The sequence below is a fragment of the Galeopterus variegatus genome, unplaced genomic scaffold, assembly GCF_000696425.1.
Source record: "Galeopterus variegatus unplaced genomic scaffold, G_variegatus-3.0.2 Scaffold3598, whole genome shotgun sequence".
In the NCBI taxonomy this organism is placed as follows: domain Eukaryota; kingdom Metazoa; phylum Chordata; class Mammalia; order Dermoptera; family Cynocephalidae; genus Galeopterus; species Galeopterus variegatus.
In genome coordinates, this window is record NW_007729709.1 from 53,591 (window position 1) to 73,067 (window position 19,477).

At 36.7% G+C, this 19,477-nt stretch overlaps 1 protein-coding gene across 1 annotated transcript in view; it reads left to right on the top strand.

The window, feature by feature from the left end:
• Window positions 1–367: 367 nt before the first annotated feature.
• Window positions 368–19,477, top strand: part of LOC103601126 (histone-arginine methyltransferase CARM1-like) — a 151,787-nt gene continuing 132,677 nt past the window's right edge. The window contains exons 1-4 of the mRNA XM_008585504.1: window positions 368–448; window positions 1,308–1,408; window positions 6,065–6,078; window positions 6,496–6,621. Coding sequence (XP_008583726.1) covers window positions 368–448; window positions 1,308–1,408; window positions 6,065–6,078; window positions 6,496–6,621 — 322 coding nt within the window. The remainder of the gene's footprint in view (window positions 449–1,307; window positions 1,409–6,064; window positions 6,079–6,495; window positions 6,622–19,477) is intronic.

A 19,477-nucleotide genomic window follows, 5' to 3' on the forward strand; every position in this document is an offset into this window, starting at 1 on the left:
TGGGTCAACTCGTGTTGTAGGTTTCCTGTGCAGATTTGACTTCTGCATTTGCACAAGCTGAAAGGAGAGGGAATATATATGTAGAAAAATGTTGGTTAAGAGAGGCAAGGACAGTCCTCTTGACCCCATCCTGTGGCATTTGCATGTTTTCTTGTCTACATCTGTACAATGGGTGAATCCCGGATTTCTTGGTGTGCCTTGGGAAGCTCTGTCAGATGAGACTGAGGGGGAGGGTAGAGTTAGGGACCTGGGATCTTGCCATCATTATGATTCTCTTTGAGAGACGTGTGGGACAACAAGTGGTTTTTCATCAAGGAGGAAACAACAAGCCTCTGGGCTTTCCCAGAGTTGACTGAATTCTGTGCGCATGAGCTTCTTCTTCTTGTTACTTTGCTGCTACCAGCAGCTCCGGCTTTGCCCTTTGAAGAAGCAGCAAAGAGTGTCACTGGTGAGAGCAGAGTTCAAAGGCAGAATGATAGTCAGGACACAGAGGCAGCCAGCCTAGTCGGGTCACAGAAAGGTGAAATGAGAGGTTTGGAAGAGGGAGTCAGAGTGTTCTGCAAATATAGTCATTAGTAGCAGTAGCAATGATAACTTGATAGATAGACACCCTGTACCTTGGTACAATGCACACTGGAGAAGATCTCCACCGTCCCACTCTCCATCGCTGTGTGGTGTTTCCTGGTCTTAGATTTCTTTGTTCCAATATATATATTTGCATTTCCTCATTTTTCTAATGTAAATTCTCTAAATTTAAAAAGATACATCTCTCATTGGGGAACACACTTTTCCCTAAAATAGCTACACTTTAATCTCGATCCCATTAGTTAACAGTGATCATTTAGAATGTTCATTTTATGTACTAACACGATCAAAGGACAGGAAAGCAAATCAACACAAGAAGTTATAAGATTAGCAAACAAAAAACATGGGAAGATGTTCATTTCCATGAATGATTAAAAAGGGGGACTTAAATTAATTGATCATATTGGATACAGTAATCCCTCAATAAATACTTTTGTATGAGGTACCAATTAATATCTAATAAATGGAAAAATTAAAAGAATGATAGTACTCATCAAGAATGAGAATGTGGTCAAATACATTATTGACGGTAGTGTGTCTTGTAGGATTGCTTTTTGCCAAATAAAAATAGCTTTCTTAGTTTTTCTGATTATAAAAATAAATAGTCACATAGAAAATTCAAATAAGGCAGAATTCTATAAATGGAAAAATAAAAATGACCCCAAATCTCTCAGTCCAGAAGAAACCACTGATGACATTTTGGTGAATATCTTTTTAAACAGCTCTCCATGAAGATAAACACAACATTAAATTGTTACTATAATATTACGTTTACTGTCTGCAACCTGAACACTGGAGGTACCATGACTGATTTCAACACGATGTAAGTGATGAACTTGTAGCTTCTTTGCATTTTTCTAGCTACAGAAAACAACTCAAAGATGAATGTCCTTGAATATACATTCATCCACACTTGATAAAGTACATCCTGGAAGAAAGGATTACAAATAGACTGTCTAACAAAGAATACATAAATTTTAAATTTTGATCCATATTGCGTTTTAGAAATATAGAAATTTACATTCCCAGTAATGATCATTCATTGTTTTCTCACACTCTCCAACGTTTGATATTGTCAATATATGTTGTTAAAATTTTAACCATGAGAGGTACAAAGTTAGAATTTCTTGCTTTATTATACATATTTCTTTGATTATTACTGAGATTTATTTTTTTTCTGTCAACATTTTTCTAGTTGCCAATAGTCTATTCATCATTGTTACTAATTTTTCAATAGGGATGCTTGTTTACTCTTATTGTTTAGTGTTAATTATATATTGGGGATATTTAGTATTTGTTATGTATGTTGAAAATATTTTCCCAACTTATCACTCTTTTTCAATTTTGTTTAAGGTACTTAATTTTTTCTTTGTTTTTGCATAGGTAGATTTTAAAATTTTGAGTAGGTACTAATAGTTTCTAAATTTTATGGCATACTTAAAAAGACCTCTTTCATCTCCTGAAGACATGAAAATAGAACTACCATAGGACCCAGCAATTCCTCTTCTGGATATACACCCAAAGGAAATGAAATCACCACTTTATAAAGATTTTTGCACTCCTGTGTTCATTGTGGCATTATTCAGTGGCCAAGATATGGAAACAATCTAAGTGTCTGTCCACAGATGAATGGATAAAAATGTTATGGTACAGTCATGCATTGCTTAATGATGGGGATATGCACTGAGAAATATGTTAGATGATTTCATCATTGTGGGAATGTCATAGAGTGCACTTACACAAGCCTAGATGGTACACCCTACTACACACCTAGGCTATGTGGTATAGCCTATTGTTCTTAGATTACAAACCTGTACAGCATATGTATGTATATATATGTATATATATACACACACATATACATATATATGTATATGAGGGTACTTTTAAAGTTCATGGAAAAATAAGACTAAAAGATAATATGAATCTTTTCATGAACTTTCTGAAGACGACTCACACACACACACACACACACACACGAGGGTACATCAAAAAGTTTGATGGATATTATTCAGCCTTAAAAACGAAGGAAGAGGACATTCTGCTAAGTGAAATAAGCCAGACACCGAAAGGAAAAATACTGCATTATCTTATTTATGTGTGAAATCTGAAAAAAAGAAATTGAATACATAGAAAGAGGGAGTAGAAAGTAGTTATGGGGGATTGGGAATCAGCAGGTGGAGAGATACAGGCCAAAGGGTCCAAAGATGTATTTATCTCAGATGAGTAAGTCTAGAGCTCTAATGTACAACATGAGCACTATAGTTAATGACATTGTGTGTGTGTGTGTGTGTGTGTGTGTATATATATATATATGTAGATACTGGAAATTTGCTGAGTAGATTAATATACACACATGCAAGGTAACTGTGAGATGACAGCTATGATCACTTCACTATATATGAAGGGACTTCAAAAAGTTTGTGGAAAAATGGAATTAAAAGATAAAAATAAAAAATATAAACCTAATTTCTCAACATAAGCTCCATCAAGTTCAGGACACTTTTGTAAATGATGATAACAACCATTTAGCCCGTCCCTAAAGAACTGAGGGTCCTGAAAATTTAGCCATGTCAATGCAGTCTTTTCTATATTATTAACAAGAAAAATGGGTGCTCTTTAAAGATTTTTTATGATTAGGAAACAGAAAGAAGTCAGAAGGACTTCTTTCAAATCAGGACTGTAAGGTGGATGCATAATGATTCCCCATTGAAGCTCTCACAAAATTGCCCTTTTTTGACGAGGGATTAGCAGGAGCATTGTCGTGGTGAAGGACTCTCCAGTAAAGCTTTCCTGGGCATTTTTCTGCTAAAGCTTTGGCTAACTTTCTCAAAACACTCCCACAATAAGCAAATGTTATCATTCTTTGGGCCTCTGGAAAGAAAGTCAACAAGCAGAATGCCTTGATCATCCCAGAAACTGTTGTCATGGCCTTTCCTCTTAACTGGACTGCTTTTTTGCTTTGACTGGACCACTTCCACCTCTTGGTAGCCATCACTTTGATTGTCTCTGTCTTCAGGATTGCACTTTACCAGCCATGTTTCATTTCTTGTTACAGTTCTTTGAAGAAATGCTTCAGGATCTTGATTGTGCTCGTTTAAAATTTCCGTTGAAAGCTTTGCTTTTGTCCTCCGCTGATCTGGGTGCAATAGTTTTGGCACCCATCAAGAGGAAGGTTTGCTCAACTGTAATTTTTCAGTCATAATTGTGTAAGCTGAACCAATTGAGATGTCTATGGTGTTGGCTATTGTTTCTGTGTTAATTGTCAGCCCTTTTTAATTAGAGCACGATAAAGGCTATTTTTTTCCTTGCAAATTGATATGGACAGACTGCCGCTACAGTCATCTTTAAGATCATTTCATCCTTTCTTAAAATGAGTTTTTCATTTGTAAACTGCTGGTTTCTTTGACGTGTTGTCCCCATAAACTTTCTGTAAAGCATCAGTGATGTCACCATTCCGCCACCCAAGCTTCACCACAAATTTGTTGTTTGTTCTTTGCTTCAATTTTAGCACAATTCATGTTGCTTTGATAGGGGCTCTTTTCAAACTGATAACTTATCCTTCTTAATGCTTCAAACTCAATCCTGTTCAGACATGTTGATAACAAATTAGTACAAGGTTGTTTTGGTGCAAAAAATTTTTTCAATCCATGCATACGTTTTTCATAATACATATTTTCCATAAACTTTTTGAAGACCCCTTCTTTATATGTATATTAAAATACCATGTTTTACACTTTAAATGTATACAACTTTTTTAAATAAGGGAAGAAAAGATCTTAAAGAGTTCGAAGAAAAAATGTCCTTCTCTACCCATATTTAAACAGGATAGGTAGAGGGTGAAGAAACATGGGACATATGGGCAGGCATTTTGCAATTTATAAAAGTAGGAGAAGGGCCAGCCCGGTGGCGCACTGCTACAGTGTGCCGCTTGGGAGTGCGGCGGCGCTCCCGCCGAGGGTTCGGATCCCACATACAGACTGGCCGCTCACTGGCTGAGCGAGGTGCGGGCGCAACACCGAGGGTTGCGATCCCGTTGCCGGTCCCGGTACGGGTGCGACACTGAGGGTCCGGTACGGGTGCGACACTGAAGGTTGCAATCCGTTGCCGGTCACGAAAAAAGACAAAAAGGAAAAAAAAAAAGTAGGAGAAAATAGCAACTCAATTTAAATCCTAATCAAATCACAGCAAATCAAACAAACAAGCAACAAGGCAAAAAACTCTGAGCCTATCTGATTAAGGAGAATTGAACCAGATAAATTTTGAATGAACTTCAAAGCTTTTTGTCTCTTATGGGCTCGCATTCAATCAATATATAGAGAAATGCTTTCACTGATTTGGCAAATATTTATTAAGGACCAGATACCGTGCTAGTTTTGATTTAGAAAAAAAAGATATTGATTCCAAAAATAAGGTAAAATTACCCCTGCTGGCAAAGAGCCTGCATACTACAATAGTAATGCATGTACAGGGGACTGTTTTTACAGCCTAGACTCCTCTTTCCTCCTTTATTCTATCTTATCCTACTTCTAAGAGGAACAATTGGTAAATGCTAAAAATTCCAATTTCTTGACAAAACATTTCTCATGATTTCAAGAGAACTTATTTATAAAACCCCCAAAGTTTCTTCTACAGCTACAAATCATGGTTACTTCCCTGCAAGGAGGCACTGATGCCTTTGAGACACTGACTGGGATGTGATAACTAAACCTGTAATCATGTTTGATGCCAGGAAAATGTTTTCAAAACATCTGCACAATTTAACGAGCCAAGATATTTTGTGAAAGATATTTGTGAATGCTTCCATCAGGACGTACTCATTCATTTGAAGTGATGGGTGGAAATATTTGAAAATATTTGGTCATGTCAACTCTGTGAGTATGTCTGTTTTGAATATGTGTGCATGAGTGTGTATATGCTCATGTGTACCAGAGCAGAATTCTACATACAATCATGTTTTTAAGTTCATACATTTTATGTATTTGATTTTATAGAGGAGAATGAAAGACATTAAGGATAGGAACTAAGATCTACTTTAAAATCAGAGGAGTAATAATAGTCCTTTATTGTTTTAGTAGTATTTTAGAAATTATTTTACCTTTATTATTCAGTCTTTGCCAAAAGCCTGTGAAATAAGCATCAATATTTTCATTTTACAAAATGAGAAGATGTGACTCAGTGTGATTAGGTAATTGAAGTTCCTGAGTTTACTTTCAAAAATAAAAATAAAAGCCCAAGTTCATCACTGTTTCCACCACACTACAGCTGCGCCAATGCTAAAGGCCTGTCTAACCTGTGAAAGGAGGATCAGCAAGGTGGTTCCCAGTGATCTAAGCTCTCTCTCAATCATGCTTGCTGCAGCACAATGTGGTAGAAGGTACTTGGGCTCTGGAGTCAAACGCCTGGGCTTGAGTTCCAGTTCTGCAACTTATTAGCAGTGCATATTTAGCCCTAAACTCTCTGCCTTGTCTTCTCCTAGGAATATTGGCAGTGGTAATACTTACAATGGAAATTTGTTGTGATATCTCTGGCAAATAGTAGGTACTGAAGAATTACCCACAGGCACATTGCCTGAACTCTCCTAGGATGGTGACAAGAGATACAAAATTGACCTGGGCAATATAAGAGTTGTGGGGAAGGGGCCCTGAACATAGAGGCAAGAGTCAATAGGAGCCAGTTTGAATCCTGTGTTAACCCACATGCAGAGAATTAGTTTTTGGCTGTGGTTAGATTCTTCTCTTTAATCTCTAATCCTCCTATTTACCTGTGTCCCAGGGGGAATTATAGCAAGATTAGAGAAGCAGGGACCCCTGAGAACATATGAGAGAGATGTGGGAATGGCATTCATGAACATTTTTTAGAAGGGTCAAAATGGATTTGCCTGATCCTCTTTTTTTTCATCCTTTATAGCTGATGGTGTCTGGGTCTTTAAATGCTTACTCAACAAAGACACTGAGTGTTGCCGTGTGGGGAAGAAGTCCATCCTGATCACTCTGGGGTATAGCAGTGCTTTGCTGAAGTTTGAGTCTCATGCTGGTAAGTTATGCCTATGCTGACCCCTGGCTTTTCTGAAGATGAATCTCCTGATTGGCTGAATTTTCTGATATGAGTTGTCATTGGTTGATGAAATGATTTAAAACTGGTTCTGGTGCTTATTTGATGCCATGGCTAGAGAACAATCAGTCTTTTCCTAGATTATGAGTACTTTTTAATTCTGATCCCTCCTTTTGGTTTTCCTTCATCTATATCTGCAGGAGAGACCACCAAGGATGGTCTAGATCTCCACCACTGTTGTTGCTGAAGATGAGGTTGTGTGTAGAAATGTGATTTTCAGTTGGAGTGTCAATCAGAATGAGGTCATCCTCTTTTCATTTTGAATCATTCATTGAGCACTTTTAGACTCTGAACAAGGAAAATCAGGCAACAGAGAAGTAAACTAAAGTATAAATATTTTAAGGAAGTACTAAAAGGCCCTCTGGAAGATTTCCAGGCTGGTCAAGAAAATTAGAGCCAAAAATGCCTTGTGTCTACCTTAGATGGTTGATTGTCATTTCTATAACTTGGATATAAATTATTCCATCTCAGTTATGTTGTTAATCCAGATACAATGTAAAGTGTTAGCAAGGGTATAGATTCTTCTGTTTAGCCAAAATGTCCAAAGCTCTTCCATTATTTATAACTACATTAGGACCAAGAAGTTGCCTTTATCCATCCATCTTGTTTTTATGATGCATTCAGTGTAAATTTTTCCTTTTTTTTTTTCTTTTTGTGCTCTAATCTACTGAGCTAACTGGCCAACTTCAGAGTAAATTTTAATGATCAGCATATTTTACCCCCATATACTTCAACCTATATATCATTAACTGGAATTTAAAATTCGTCGATGTTTCTTGTGTTTTTTCTATTGAGGTTAAATTTACATACATTGAAATACACAAATCTTAAGAGTATCATCATTTCTGACAGTTACCTCATGTCCTTTTCTAGACGCTCTCCAGAACCATCCTTCCAGAGGTGATCGCCGTTCTGATTTTGTTCCCTACCATAGATTAGCTTTGTTTTTTCTAGAACTTCCTGTAAATGGAATCATTCAGTATATACTCTCTTCAATAAGGCCACTCAGCATAATGTTTTGAGATTCATCAATGTTGTTTCAAATATTAGTAGTTTATTCATTTTGATTAGTAAGTAATAGTCACAGTTTGCTTATCCAGTCTTGTCTTGATGGGCATTGAGGCTGTTTCCAGATTTGGGCTATTATGAATACAGCTACTGTAAGTATTCTCATCCCAGTATTTTTATATACACATGTTTTTTGTCATTTCTCTTGGGTCAATATCTAAGAGTAAAATTTCTGGATCATAGAGTAAGTACATGCTGAGTTTTATAAGAAATAGCCAGAAATTTTCCCACAGTGGTTATACCATTGTATACTCCCAGCCACAATGGATGAGAGTTCTGGTTGCTCCACATTCTTGCTAACATTTGGTCTTTAAGTCTTTTAAAAATTTTTTCCATTTTGCTGGGTCTGTAGGTGTGTCTCATTATGGTTTTAGCTTACATTTCTGATGTTAAGCACTTTTTCATGTGCTTATGAACTCAAATTGTTTGACTGTTACTAATTGGTCGTGTGTCCATGGAGTTGTTGTTCCTTATATATCCAGGATACCAGGCCTGCATCAGTTGTGCAATTTACGAATGTTATCTCCAATTTCATAGCTGCTTATTCATTTCAATAATGATGTCTTATGTTGAGTAGAAATTTGAAAATTTGATGAAGTCTAGTTGATCATTTTTTTTTGTTTATTCTTTTCTATGTCCTAAGAACCCTTTTCCTACTCTCAAATACTGAATGATTTATCTTATATTTCCTTTTACAAGTTTCATAGCATTAGCTTTTATATTTTAGGTATGCAATTCATCTTAATTATTTTTATGGATTTTGGGGTTTTTTTTAATCACCATAATTTATTGTGTGTAAGTATCCTCTTTTTAAAATTTATTATTATTCTTTTATTATTTTAGGGCTTACCAGCAATCGATAGGCTTGCTTTTATTAATCATCTCAATTATTTTTATATGGTATGTGGTATGGGCCAAGAATTATTTTCAGTACATATGAATGTCCAGTTATTCTAACAACATTTTTTGAAAAGACTTTTGCAAGTCAGATTACTACATTAAAGTTGGCCTGCTTTTGAACTCTTTATTCTGTCCCATTGATTGTCCCTATACCCATATCACATTGTCTGAATTACCTTTATAGTAACTCTTGAGGTCTGATAGTTTGAGTCCTTTGCCGTTGTTCTTCTTTGTCACGATTGTTCTGAATATTCTTGGTCCTTTGCATTTCCATATGTGATCATTCTGTGGACTCCACTGCATGCCTCAAGTGTTCAACAAGGTCTCTCCACTATGGTTGCTTAAAACTAAAAACTCTCCCCACATTGTGTTTTCTCTGGGAATTGTTCAGCTTAGAACTCCCTAATAGTTATTCTTTTCCTGTAGAGGCTTTTGTCCAGCTTGTGAAAACCTGCACTACACATGTGCTGTTTAGGATTTACTCGGCTAGAAACTCAAGGAGAACCCTATGCAGATTTTTCTTTCTTCTTTCTTCACATAGTTTCTTCCTCTCTGGTAATCTGCTTTAGAAATTCCGTCAGCAGCTTTGGCCTCCCTGAATTCCAATCTCTCTATCTTCAGCTCAGAAAGACCACCCTGCTCTATTTTGCTTCCCGCACCCTGTGCTGCAGTCTGATTAGTGCTCAGAGGCAGAAAACCAGGGTAACTGTAACCCCTGTACCTTCTTTCAAGAATCACAATTTTGCATGGTCTGTTCTCTATTGTCTGGCAGCTATTGTTTCACATATTTTGTCCAGCTTTTGTGTCAGTGGGAGGAAATACATTAGTAGTTAGTGTGTCATGACTATGAACGAAGTCCTTCATATTTCTTCAAGAGAAAGAAATTCATGTATTCAGAACACTGCAGATTTCTTGGGTAGTAGTTAATGGGCAATTAGGAAAAGCCAGAAGCAATCAACATTCCCATTCCTCTGTGTTTTCATTCTGACACACATCCTAGTTCATTCATGTAATTGTTGTACAACCCAGAGTTCAGAGCCTTCTGCTCTCCAAGCCAGGCAAAACAAATTTTAATTATAAATATCTGCAAATGCTTCCTTCCCCTCAATGGTAGATCTGCCTTTTTGACTTTGATATCCCTATACTGCATGCAAATGATTTATTTCTTTTATCTTCAAGAATCTTCCTATGATTTTAAAATGTGTCCCCAAAATACTGACCACAGACATGAATGGATACAATTACAAACCATACTAGAAAGCTAATTGTTTTCTGTCAAGAACTGTGAAGAGTCTGAGATTTTATCCTACTTGCAAGGTAAACAGATTACCACTGTTTCATGGATACTGACAAAAGATGCAAGACTCTTGGGTCAGATATAAAAGACTTATTGCTCAAAGAAAGATCAGTACCCAGAGTGACAGTGCAGTGTCAGTTCTCTGATCCCCAATTCCCATAGGCAAATGTGGAGGGTCAGATAGGTGCCTGCACATGAAGTCAGTTGCATTACAGGAAAGAAACACCGAGCTTGGGGAACCCACCATTTTATAGCAAGCAGTAAGCAAGCCTTCTCTTGGTTCCACAGGAAGACATTACTGTATACTTCAAAGTTGCTTGCTATGTACACAACCCTGAGAAACAGTCCAGGCAAAAAGTTGTCAAGACTTTGCATTTCTGACATACCTAGTAAGACATGTATGATTCCCAGCAAGAGACCCATGGAGAAATGTCTCCCAACACTTTTTCTCTATGACAAAGATGGAGAGGATTTTCTCATTTATAGACACACAAACACCCAGACAAATAGTAGTGTAGAAAACTTCATTCATAGGTTAAATCAAGTCAGACACAAACACATATATGAACAATTTTTGCAGGAAAGACAGACCTGGATAAGGAAATTTGGTATTTCTTCTACAGATAAGAGAAAATAATAACACTAGTGCAGGATATTCCACAGTGCAACTTTCTTAACAGTTTTATTGAGACAGACCTCAAGTCTCGGTAGACTGTAGCCTTCCTGACCTGGTTGTAGAGAAGTGGATGCTTCAGTCATTACATATCCTGAAAACTGTAGACAAACAACACAGAATAAAGATAAATACCAACCTCTCAGTACTTTTCATTTATTGGAGGTGACCAAACATCCATTAGACAAAGGTAATTCAAATAGGCTTGAGGCAGAAATAAAACCAGATATCCAGACAGCAATAAACCAGAAATAGTTTAGAAGCAGACTCAGTGAATACAAAAATCACTTTCTTAGCATAGTCAGACTCACCCCAGAAGCCAAGGAAGACAAGGCTAGGAATAATGGGGTTATTAGGTGCACTTCTCAGGCAGTGCAGCTTCATCAGCCTTGCTGGATAAGTCCATATGAGCATCTTGGTGGGATCTTTGTGTTAAAAGCTAAAGAAAAAACTTAATAAATAATTTTTCAGTACTGAATAGAGTTTTATCTGTAATAATTAAACATATATGAGGGAGTCCTGCTTTCACAGCAACGGGCACCATGATAAAGAGAGAAGGCTATATTTGTAGGTCAAATATGATATCCTGCAATTCTGATTGGATTACATTTGGGTTAGTTTTAAGAAAAACAAAAAATTCCTGTCTTCCATTATGAAAAACAGTATGAGGATTATATCAAAAAGTGACTTGGAAGGTCCCAGATGGCCCAGATCCCAGGTGGCAGTGAAATCTTGATTGTCATTTGTCAGCCTGGGTGTTGACAGAAGGCTGTCTGCTTGTGTCACTGCCTATCAGACACAATTGCTGAGTTTTCAAGATGTGTTCTGCTTTCCTGAAATAAGAGGATGTGGAGTTTGAAATACGAGGTCCTTGTTTTATATTTAGAAGTGAATAAGCAGCTGCCAAGTATCTGTAACTTGGGAATTAAAAAACCCCAAATTTATGGGAAAGCTGACCTGTACTGATAGTTAGGTGGCGGCACTAGGAAAGAAATGATCAATTATCCAAATGTGTCTGTGTAAGGACTATTTCTTCCTCCCTTTCTTTTTCGGAATTGATACTCAGTGATTTCCAAGCCTGACTTGGTCACATGTCAAATAATCTCTAGGAATCTAAAAGACCACTGTGAAATCCTAAAAATAAAACGCATTATAATTTATTGTATTTTAGAAGTAGTGGGGATATTTAATAATAATGGATGTTTTTAAAATGATTTTTAAAACTTCTTTTAAATGTTTATAGACTGATGGTAATATCTATGAAACACTGACAATGTAAGTACGAGATATTGTGCAAGATTAACTTCCTGTTCATTCATTCATTTAACAAATATTTATTGAGAGTCAGTTATGTGCTAAGCACTTACTTATGTTTTGAAGAACAGTACTGAACAGACAGAAGTTCTTACAATCACATACCTGACATTTTAAGGGAGGGACACAGACAGTAAGTAAATGAACACACACAGAGTGAGTTGTGTGGATAAGAGCTGAAAAGGAAAATAAACCAGGATAAGAAACAGGGAATGACAGGGGATTAAGTGTGTGTACTGTCTGTAGGCAATTTGGGGGGAAAGCCTTGTTGATAAGATAACACTTAAGTAGAAAACTACAATGGGGGTGGGGAGGAGCTCTGTGTATCTGGGTTAAGGGTGGTCCAGACAGAGGGAATGGAACTGCGACACCCCTGAGGCAGCATGTGTTAGAAGAGTGGAAGAGATTGTCTTTTCACTCTGTTGATTGTTTCCTTTGCTGTACAGAAGCTTTTTAGTTTGATATACTCCCATTTGTTTATTTTTTCTTTTGTTGTCTATGATTTTTGGCATCTTATGCATAAAGTCTTTGCCCAGACCTACATTCTGGAGTGTTTCCCTTATGTTTTCTTCAAGGAGTTTTAAAGTTCCAGGTCTTATATTTAAGTCTTTAATCCATTTTGAGTTGATATTGGTGTTTGGCAAGAGGTACAGATCTAGTTTCATTCTTCTATGTATGGGTATCATTTTCCCAGCACCATTTACTAAAGAGACTCTCCTTTCCCCATTGTACATTCTTGGTGCTCTTGTTGAAGATCAGTTGGCTTCAAACACATGCGTGGATTTCTGGGTTCTCTATTCTGTTTCATTGGTCCGTGTGTCTGTTTTTATGCCAGTACCATGCTGTTTTGGTTACTACAGCTTTGTAATATAGTTTGAAGTCACGAAGTGTAATGCCTCTGGCTTTAATTTTTTTGTTCAGGATTGCTTTGGCTATTTGGGGTCCTTTGTTGTTCCACATGAATGTTAGGATTGTTTTTTCTATTCCTGTGAAGAATGTTACTGGTATTTTAATGGGGATCACATTGAATCTGTAGATGGCTTTGGGTAATATGGACATTTTCACTTTGGTGATTCTTCCAATCCAAGAACAAGGAATGTTTTTCCATCTTTTCATGTCCTCTTTAATTTCTTTCAACAGTCATTTGTAGTTCTCAGTGTACGGATCTTTCACCTCCTTGGTTAAATTGATTCCTAGGTATTTTATTTTTTTGGTGATTATTTTAAATGGGCTTGCTTTCTTGATTTCTTTTCCTGCTAGTTTGTTGTTGGAATATAAAAGGGCTACTGATTTTTGTATACTGATTTTGTATCCTACAACCTTACTGAATTCGTTTATCAACTCTAAGAGTTTTTTGGTAGAGTTGCTCACATTTTCTATTTATAGAATCATGTCATCTGCAAACAGGAACAATTTGACTTTGTGTTTTCCTGTTTGGATGCCCTTTATTTTTTTCTCTTGTCTAACTGCTCTGGCAAGTACTTCCAATACTATGTTAAATAGGAGTGGTGGGCCAGCCCCGTGGCGCACTCGGGAGAGTGCAGTGCTGGGAGTGCAGCATCGCTCCCGCTGCGGGTTTGGATCCTATATAGGAGCAGCCAGTGCGCTCACTGGCTGAGCGTGGTGTGGGCGACACCAGGCCAAAGGTTGCGATCCCCTTACCGGTCACGAAAAAGACAAAAAAAAAGAAAAATAGGAGTGGTGAGAGTGGGCACCCTTGTCTTGTTCCTACTCTTAAAAGAAAGACTTTCAACTTTTCCCCATTCAGGGTGATATTGGCAGTGGGCTTGTCAGGTATGGCTTTTATTGTGTTGAGATACATTCCTTATATACTTAAGTTGTTGAGAGTCTTCATCATGAAAGGATATTGAATTTCGTGAAATGCTTTTTCTGCATCCATTGAGATAATCGTATGGTTTTTGTTCTTGATTTTGTTGATGTGGTGTATCACATTTACTGACTTGCATATGTTGAACCATCCTTGCATCCCTGGGGTGAATCTCACTTGATCTTGATGAATAGTCTTTTTAATGTGTTTCTGTATTCTATTTGCTAGTAGGCAAACTATGCATCTGACAAGGGATTAATATCCAGAATATATAAGGTGCTCAAACAACTTTACAGTTTAAAAAAACCACACACACACAAATAATCCAGTTAGAAAATGGGCAGGGGAGCTGAATGGACATTTCCAGAGGAGGACATGCAAATGGCCAATGGATATATGAGGGGGTGTTCAGCATTACTGGTCATTGGGGAAATGCAAATCAAAACCACTTTGAGATATCATCTCACCCCAGTTAGACTATTATCAAAAAGACAGAGAATAACAAATGCTGGCAAGGATGTGAAGAAAGGGGTACTCTTCTGCACTGTTGATGAGACTGTAAATTAGTACAGTCATTATGAAGAACAGTATGGAGGTTCCTTAAACAACTACAGATAAAATTACCATATGATCAGCAATCCCTATACTGGGTATCCAAAGGAATCCCTCTACTGGGTATCCAAAGTAGTGGAAACCATCATGTTGAAGGGATATCTGCACTCCCATGTTTATCACAGCTCTATTTATAATAGCCAAGCTATGGAACCAACCAACCTAAATGTCCATTAATAGATGACTGGATAAGGAAAACGTGGTATATTTACACAGTGGAATACTACTCAGTCATAAAAAGAATGAAATTCTTCCATTCGCAGCAACATGGATGAGCCTGGAGAAAATTATGCTAAATGAAAGAAAAATACCACATACCGTCACTCATAAGTGGGAACTGAATTCATGTTGAATTCATAAATAAACAATAGAGAGAGAGGAGAGAGAGGAAGAAAGAAAAAGACAACAATCACAATAATGTATTGAACTCTTAGAAGGAGAGAACAGAATTGTGGTTAGTAGAGGTGGAAAGGGGAAGGGGAGAGGGAGAGGGAGGGGGGTTAAAGAGAAATTGGTTAATGGACACAAAGAATGATTATGTGTTGTAATGACGAATATGCTAACTATCTGATTTGACCATCACACACTGTACACAGCTATTGATAGTCAACTTTATACCCCACAAATATGTCTAATAAAAATAAAAAGAAGAGGAAGAAGAATGGAAGAGAGTGCAGGAGGTAAGATCAGAGAGCCAGAGGCCAGGTCAGGTGAGGCATTGGAGTCCACAGGGAGGACTTGACATGGTCTGATAACTACATCATTTTTATATCCTTCTTAAAGGTATGCGTTTTTACCCTCCATCATTGTAATTCTCCTAGCAGCCCTGAGAGGTTGGTAGATTTTTATCGTATATTCCCATTTTTAAGCAACAACACAGATATTAAGGAAATTGCTGTCATGACAAAAATAAAATGCATGGCTCATGCTCTTTCTATAGCTTCCAGAAACATTCTTTATTGGACTGGCTGTTGACATGTAATGAAGAAAACTCATGTCATTATTTGGGATGTTATCATGAACATGGGAATTCCAACTTTTATCATCATTTCACTCATAGACAAAAACAAATAAAGATACTGACGGACCTTATTCTGGGGGTTTATAAGTCATGAGAAGGTTTCTTTGTATTTTTCAAAATTTTTGTTTTGAAAAAAATTTTAACTTACAGAACAGTTACATAAGCATAACAGAGAACTTCTAAACACATTTTAAAGAGATTCATTAATGTACAGTATTTTGTCACATTTGATTTATGTCTTTCTCGTTATGTGTGTGTGCATATATAAACACATATTATAATTTTATTTCTGAATCATTTAAGAGTAATTTGCATATGTCACACTGTGTTACCCCCTTGCACTTCACTGGTTATCACCTATGAAAAAGAATATTTTTTTACATAACCACAGTAGAGTTATCAAATTCAGGAATTTAACATCTGTAAAATATTTATGCTTCATCTACCATCCATAAATTGTCCCAGTAATGTCCTTTATAGAATTTGTTTTTCTCCAGTACTGGATCTGGTCCAGTATCAAGTGTTGCATTTAGTTGTCACGTTTCTTTAGTTTCCTTTAATTTAATTAAGTTCTTCAGCCTTTCTTTCATGACATTAAGATATTTGAAGAATAAGCCCCAGTTATTTTATAGAATATTCCCCCAATTAGGATCTTTCTTTCCCTCCCTCCTTCCCTTCTTCCTTTCCTTCCTTATTTCCTTTTTCCATTCTCTCTTCCCTCCCTCTGATATTTCCTCATGAAAAGATTCAGGTTATGCATCTCGAGGCAGAAAACTACCTAAACGGCTGTTGTGTTCTTCTCAGGATGTCACATCAGGGAGCACTATCGTGCATCTACCTTTCATTGGTAATCTTGATTTTGATAACCAGGTCAAGGTGTTTTCCAGTTTCTCCAGTGCAAAGTCACTATTCTTTCCCTGTCGGGTATAACTAATAAGCAATCTGTGCTTTGCACTTTGAGATCATACAAATAGCCTGTTCGTCATCAAAAAGGCTCCCCACCCATGTTTAGTATACATTTATTAACCATTGCTTTGAAAAGACAGTTGATCTTTTTGTATGTTAGCCTTGTATCCTGCAACCTTGCTAAGTCACTCAGTTCTTGTAGGATTTTTTTTGTAGATTCCTAGAATTTTAAGATAAATGGTTATGTTATCTGTGATTTGACAGAGTTTTACTCCCTTTTCTATATGCATGCTTTTTCTTTCTTCCTCCCCCCTTCCCTCTCTCCCTCTTTCCCTTCACTTCTCCTTCCTTCCTTCCTTCCTTTCTCTGCTTTATTGCACCACCCAGGACCTCTAGTACAATGTTGTGTACAAGAGAGTGAACATCCTTGCCTCGTTCATGGTCTCAGGGAAAGCATTCAGTTTTCACTGTGTTAGCTGTAGATTTATTTGTAGATGCCCTTTATTAGGTTTACAAACATCCATTCTGTTCCTAATTTTTTAAAGGTTTCCATCTTGACTGTGTGTTTTGGGAAATGCTTTTTCTGAATATAAAGATGATTAGATCATTTTTATCTTTAGTCTTTCAATATACAGAATGAAATTTATTGATTTTTCAATGTTAAAACAACCTTGAATTTCTGAGTTAAACTCCACTGTCATGATGTATGATCCTTTTTACATATTGCTGAATTAGATTTGCTGGAATTTTATAAATAGTTCTTGTCTATGTTCCTTAGGTATTGCTTCATAGTTTTCACAATGTCTTTGTTTTGTTTGGGTAGTAGAGTAATACTGGCCTTATAAAATGAATTGGGACAGGGTATATAAAATTAGTGTCATTTCCTCAAATGTTTTATAAAATCAACAACTGAAGCCAAACGGACCTTTAGAGTTTTTTTTGTATGAAGTCAATTTATTTAATATATATGAGTCTATTTAATGTGTCTGCTGTTTATTGAGTGAGCTTTAGTTGTTGTGTCTTTCATGGAATTTGTCCATTTCATCTAGGTTGTCCAATTAGTTGCCATTAAGTTGTTAGAGTATTCCTTTATGGAGGTATGATCTGTAGTGATGTCCACTCTCTCATTTCTTATATTGGTAATAGGTCTTGTCTTTTTTTCTTTTTCTTGTTGGTTTCTATTAGTGTAACTAGAGGCTTATCGACTTTGTTGATCTTTTCAATGAAACATCTTTCGGTTTCATTCATTTTTCTCTATTTTGCCTATTTTCTATCTTACTGATTCTTTCTCTGGTCATTGTTATTTCCTTTCTTCAGTTATTTCATTTATCTGATTACTCTTCTCTCTCTAATTTCTTATGGTAGGTTCTTAGATCGTTTCTTTATTTCTAAAGTACACATTTGATGCTACACTTTTTTCCTACACATTGCTCTAGCAGAATTCCATAAATTGTGCTATGTTGTATTTTCCTTGTCATGCATTTCAAAGTACTTTTATTGTTATTTGTTTTTTGACCTATGGGGTTTATTTTTGATCCATGCATTATTTGGAAATGTATTGTTTAATTTTCAAATATTTGAGGATTTTCCAAATATCTTTCTTTTTTTTTCTTTTCTTTTTTTTTTTTCTTTTTTGTGACCGGTAAGGGGATCGCAACCCTTGGCTGGGTGGCGCCTGCACCACACTCAGCCAGTGAGCACACAGGCCATCCATATATAGGATCCGAACCCGCTGCGGGAGCTCCGCTGCGCACCCAAGCGCTGCACTCTCCCTAGCGAGCCATGGGGTTGGCCCTCCAAATATCTTTCTATTATGACTTCTAGTCAAATTCTTTTGTGATCTGAGAACATGGTTTGTGTAATATCAGTGGTTTCAAATTTGTTGGAGTCCGTTTTACGGCTCACAATATGGTTTATCTTGGTGAATGTTCCATGTGCACTTCAAAAGAATCCATGTTTTGTTTTTGTTGGTGGAACATTCTCTAAACATCAGTTAAGTCCAATTGGTTGATTCTTAGTAATTCTTAGTCTGCTTGTTCTATCAATCATTGAGGGAGGATAGTTGGAATTACCAGCTATAACTGAATTTGTCTATATTTTATGCCTCCTTTCTGTATGAAATGTGATGTTCCATTGAGTATATGTGAGGTTATGCTTTAGATAATGACTCAAGAAAGCAAAAAGTAAAGACTCCAAGTTTCTAGGAGCTGTTTTCAAATGCTTTTTCTCTTATAGGGAAAATGTATACTTCATTTAAACTCAGCTGGAGCATGGCTACTCCCTGCCTCCCTGCTCTCAGTATTTATTATAGTAATCATATTCTCTGGTCTCAGTTTCCTGCTGAACATGTGCATGAAATATCTGAATTTTACTTAAATATTTATGGATGAAATGACATGCTTTCTGGAATTTGCTTAAAAATATGCAGCCACAAAACCCCCCAAAATACATGGCATTTTAGAGATGAATTTAGATTAAGAAAATCTTAATAAATTTTTAATCTTATGAATGGAATTCTTTATATAGTTATCTATCCACTTTATGTGCATTTGAAAATTTTCATAATAAAAGTAAAAAAAAAATCATAGATGTTTGAAAAGTCCATAAAAACATGATTGGGATATCAGGAGCTACAAGGAAACACATGTCATTTATCTACAAGTTGATCAATCTGCTGGCCATCTAAGGTATATTGAACAAGAGTTTTGGAGCTGCCCTGAATGCCCTCTTCCAATTACAATAGCAATAGCTGGAGTCTGGGTGTATTAGTCTGTTTCTGTTGTTTATAACAAAATACCTTGAACTGAGTAATTTATAAGAAAATGAAATTTATTGCTTACAGTTTCAGAGGCTGGGAAGTCCAAAGTCCAGGGAACACTTATGAAGAGGGCCTTCTTGGTGGCAGTCTCACATGGCAGAAGGTGGTGGAGCAGAAGGAGACTAATCTCTCAGATGCTCTTCTTTAATGCCCTCAGAACCACACCCCTCACCACCATTTTTAATCCATTTACTAGGCATAGTCCTGAGAATCTAATCACCTCTTCAAGGCCCCACCTTTCAATTACTATAGTAGGATTTCCTACCCTCAACAGTTACAGTGGGGATTAAGCTTCAGTGAGGTTGGGGGAACATCCAATCTACAGCACTGAGGTAGCTGAA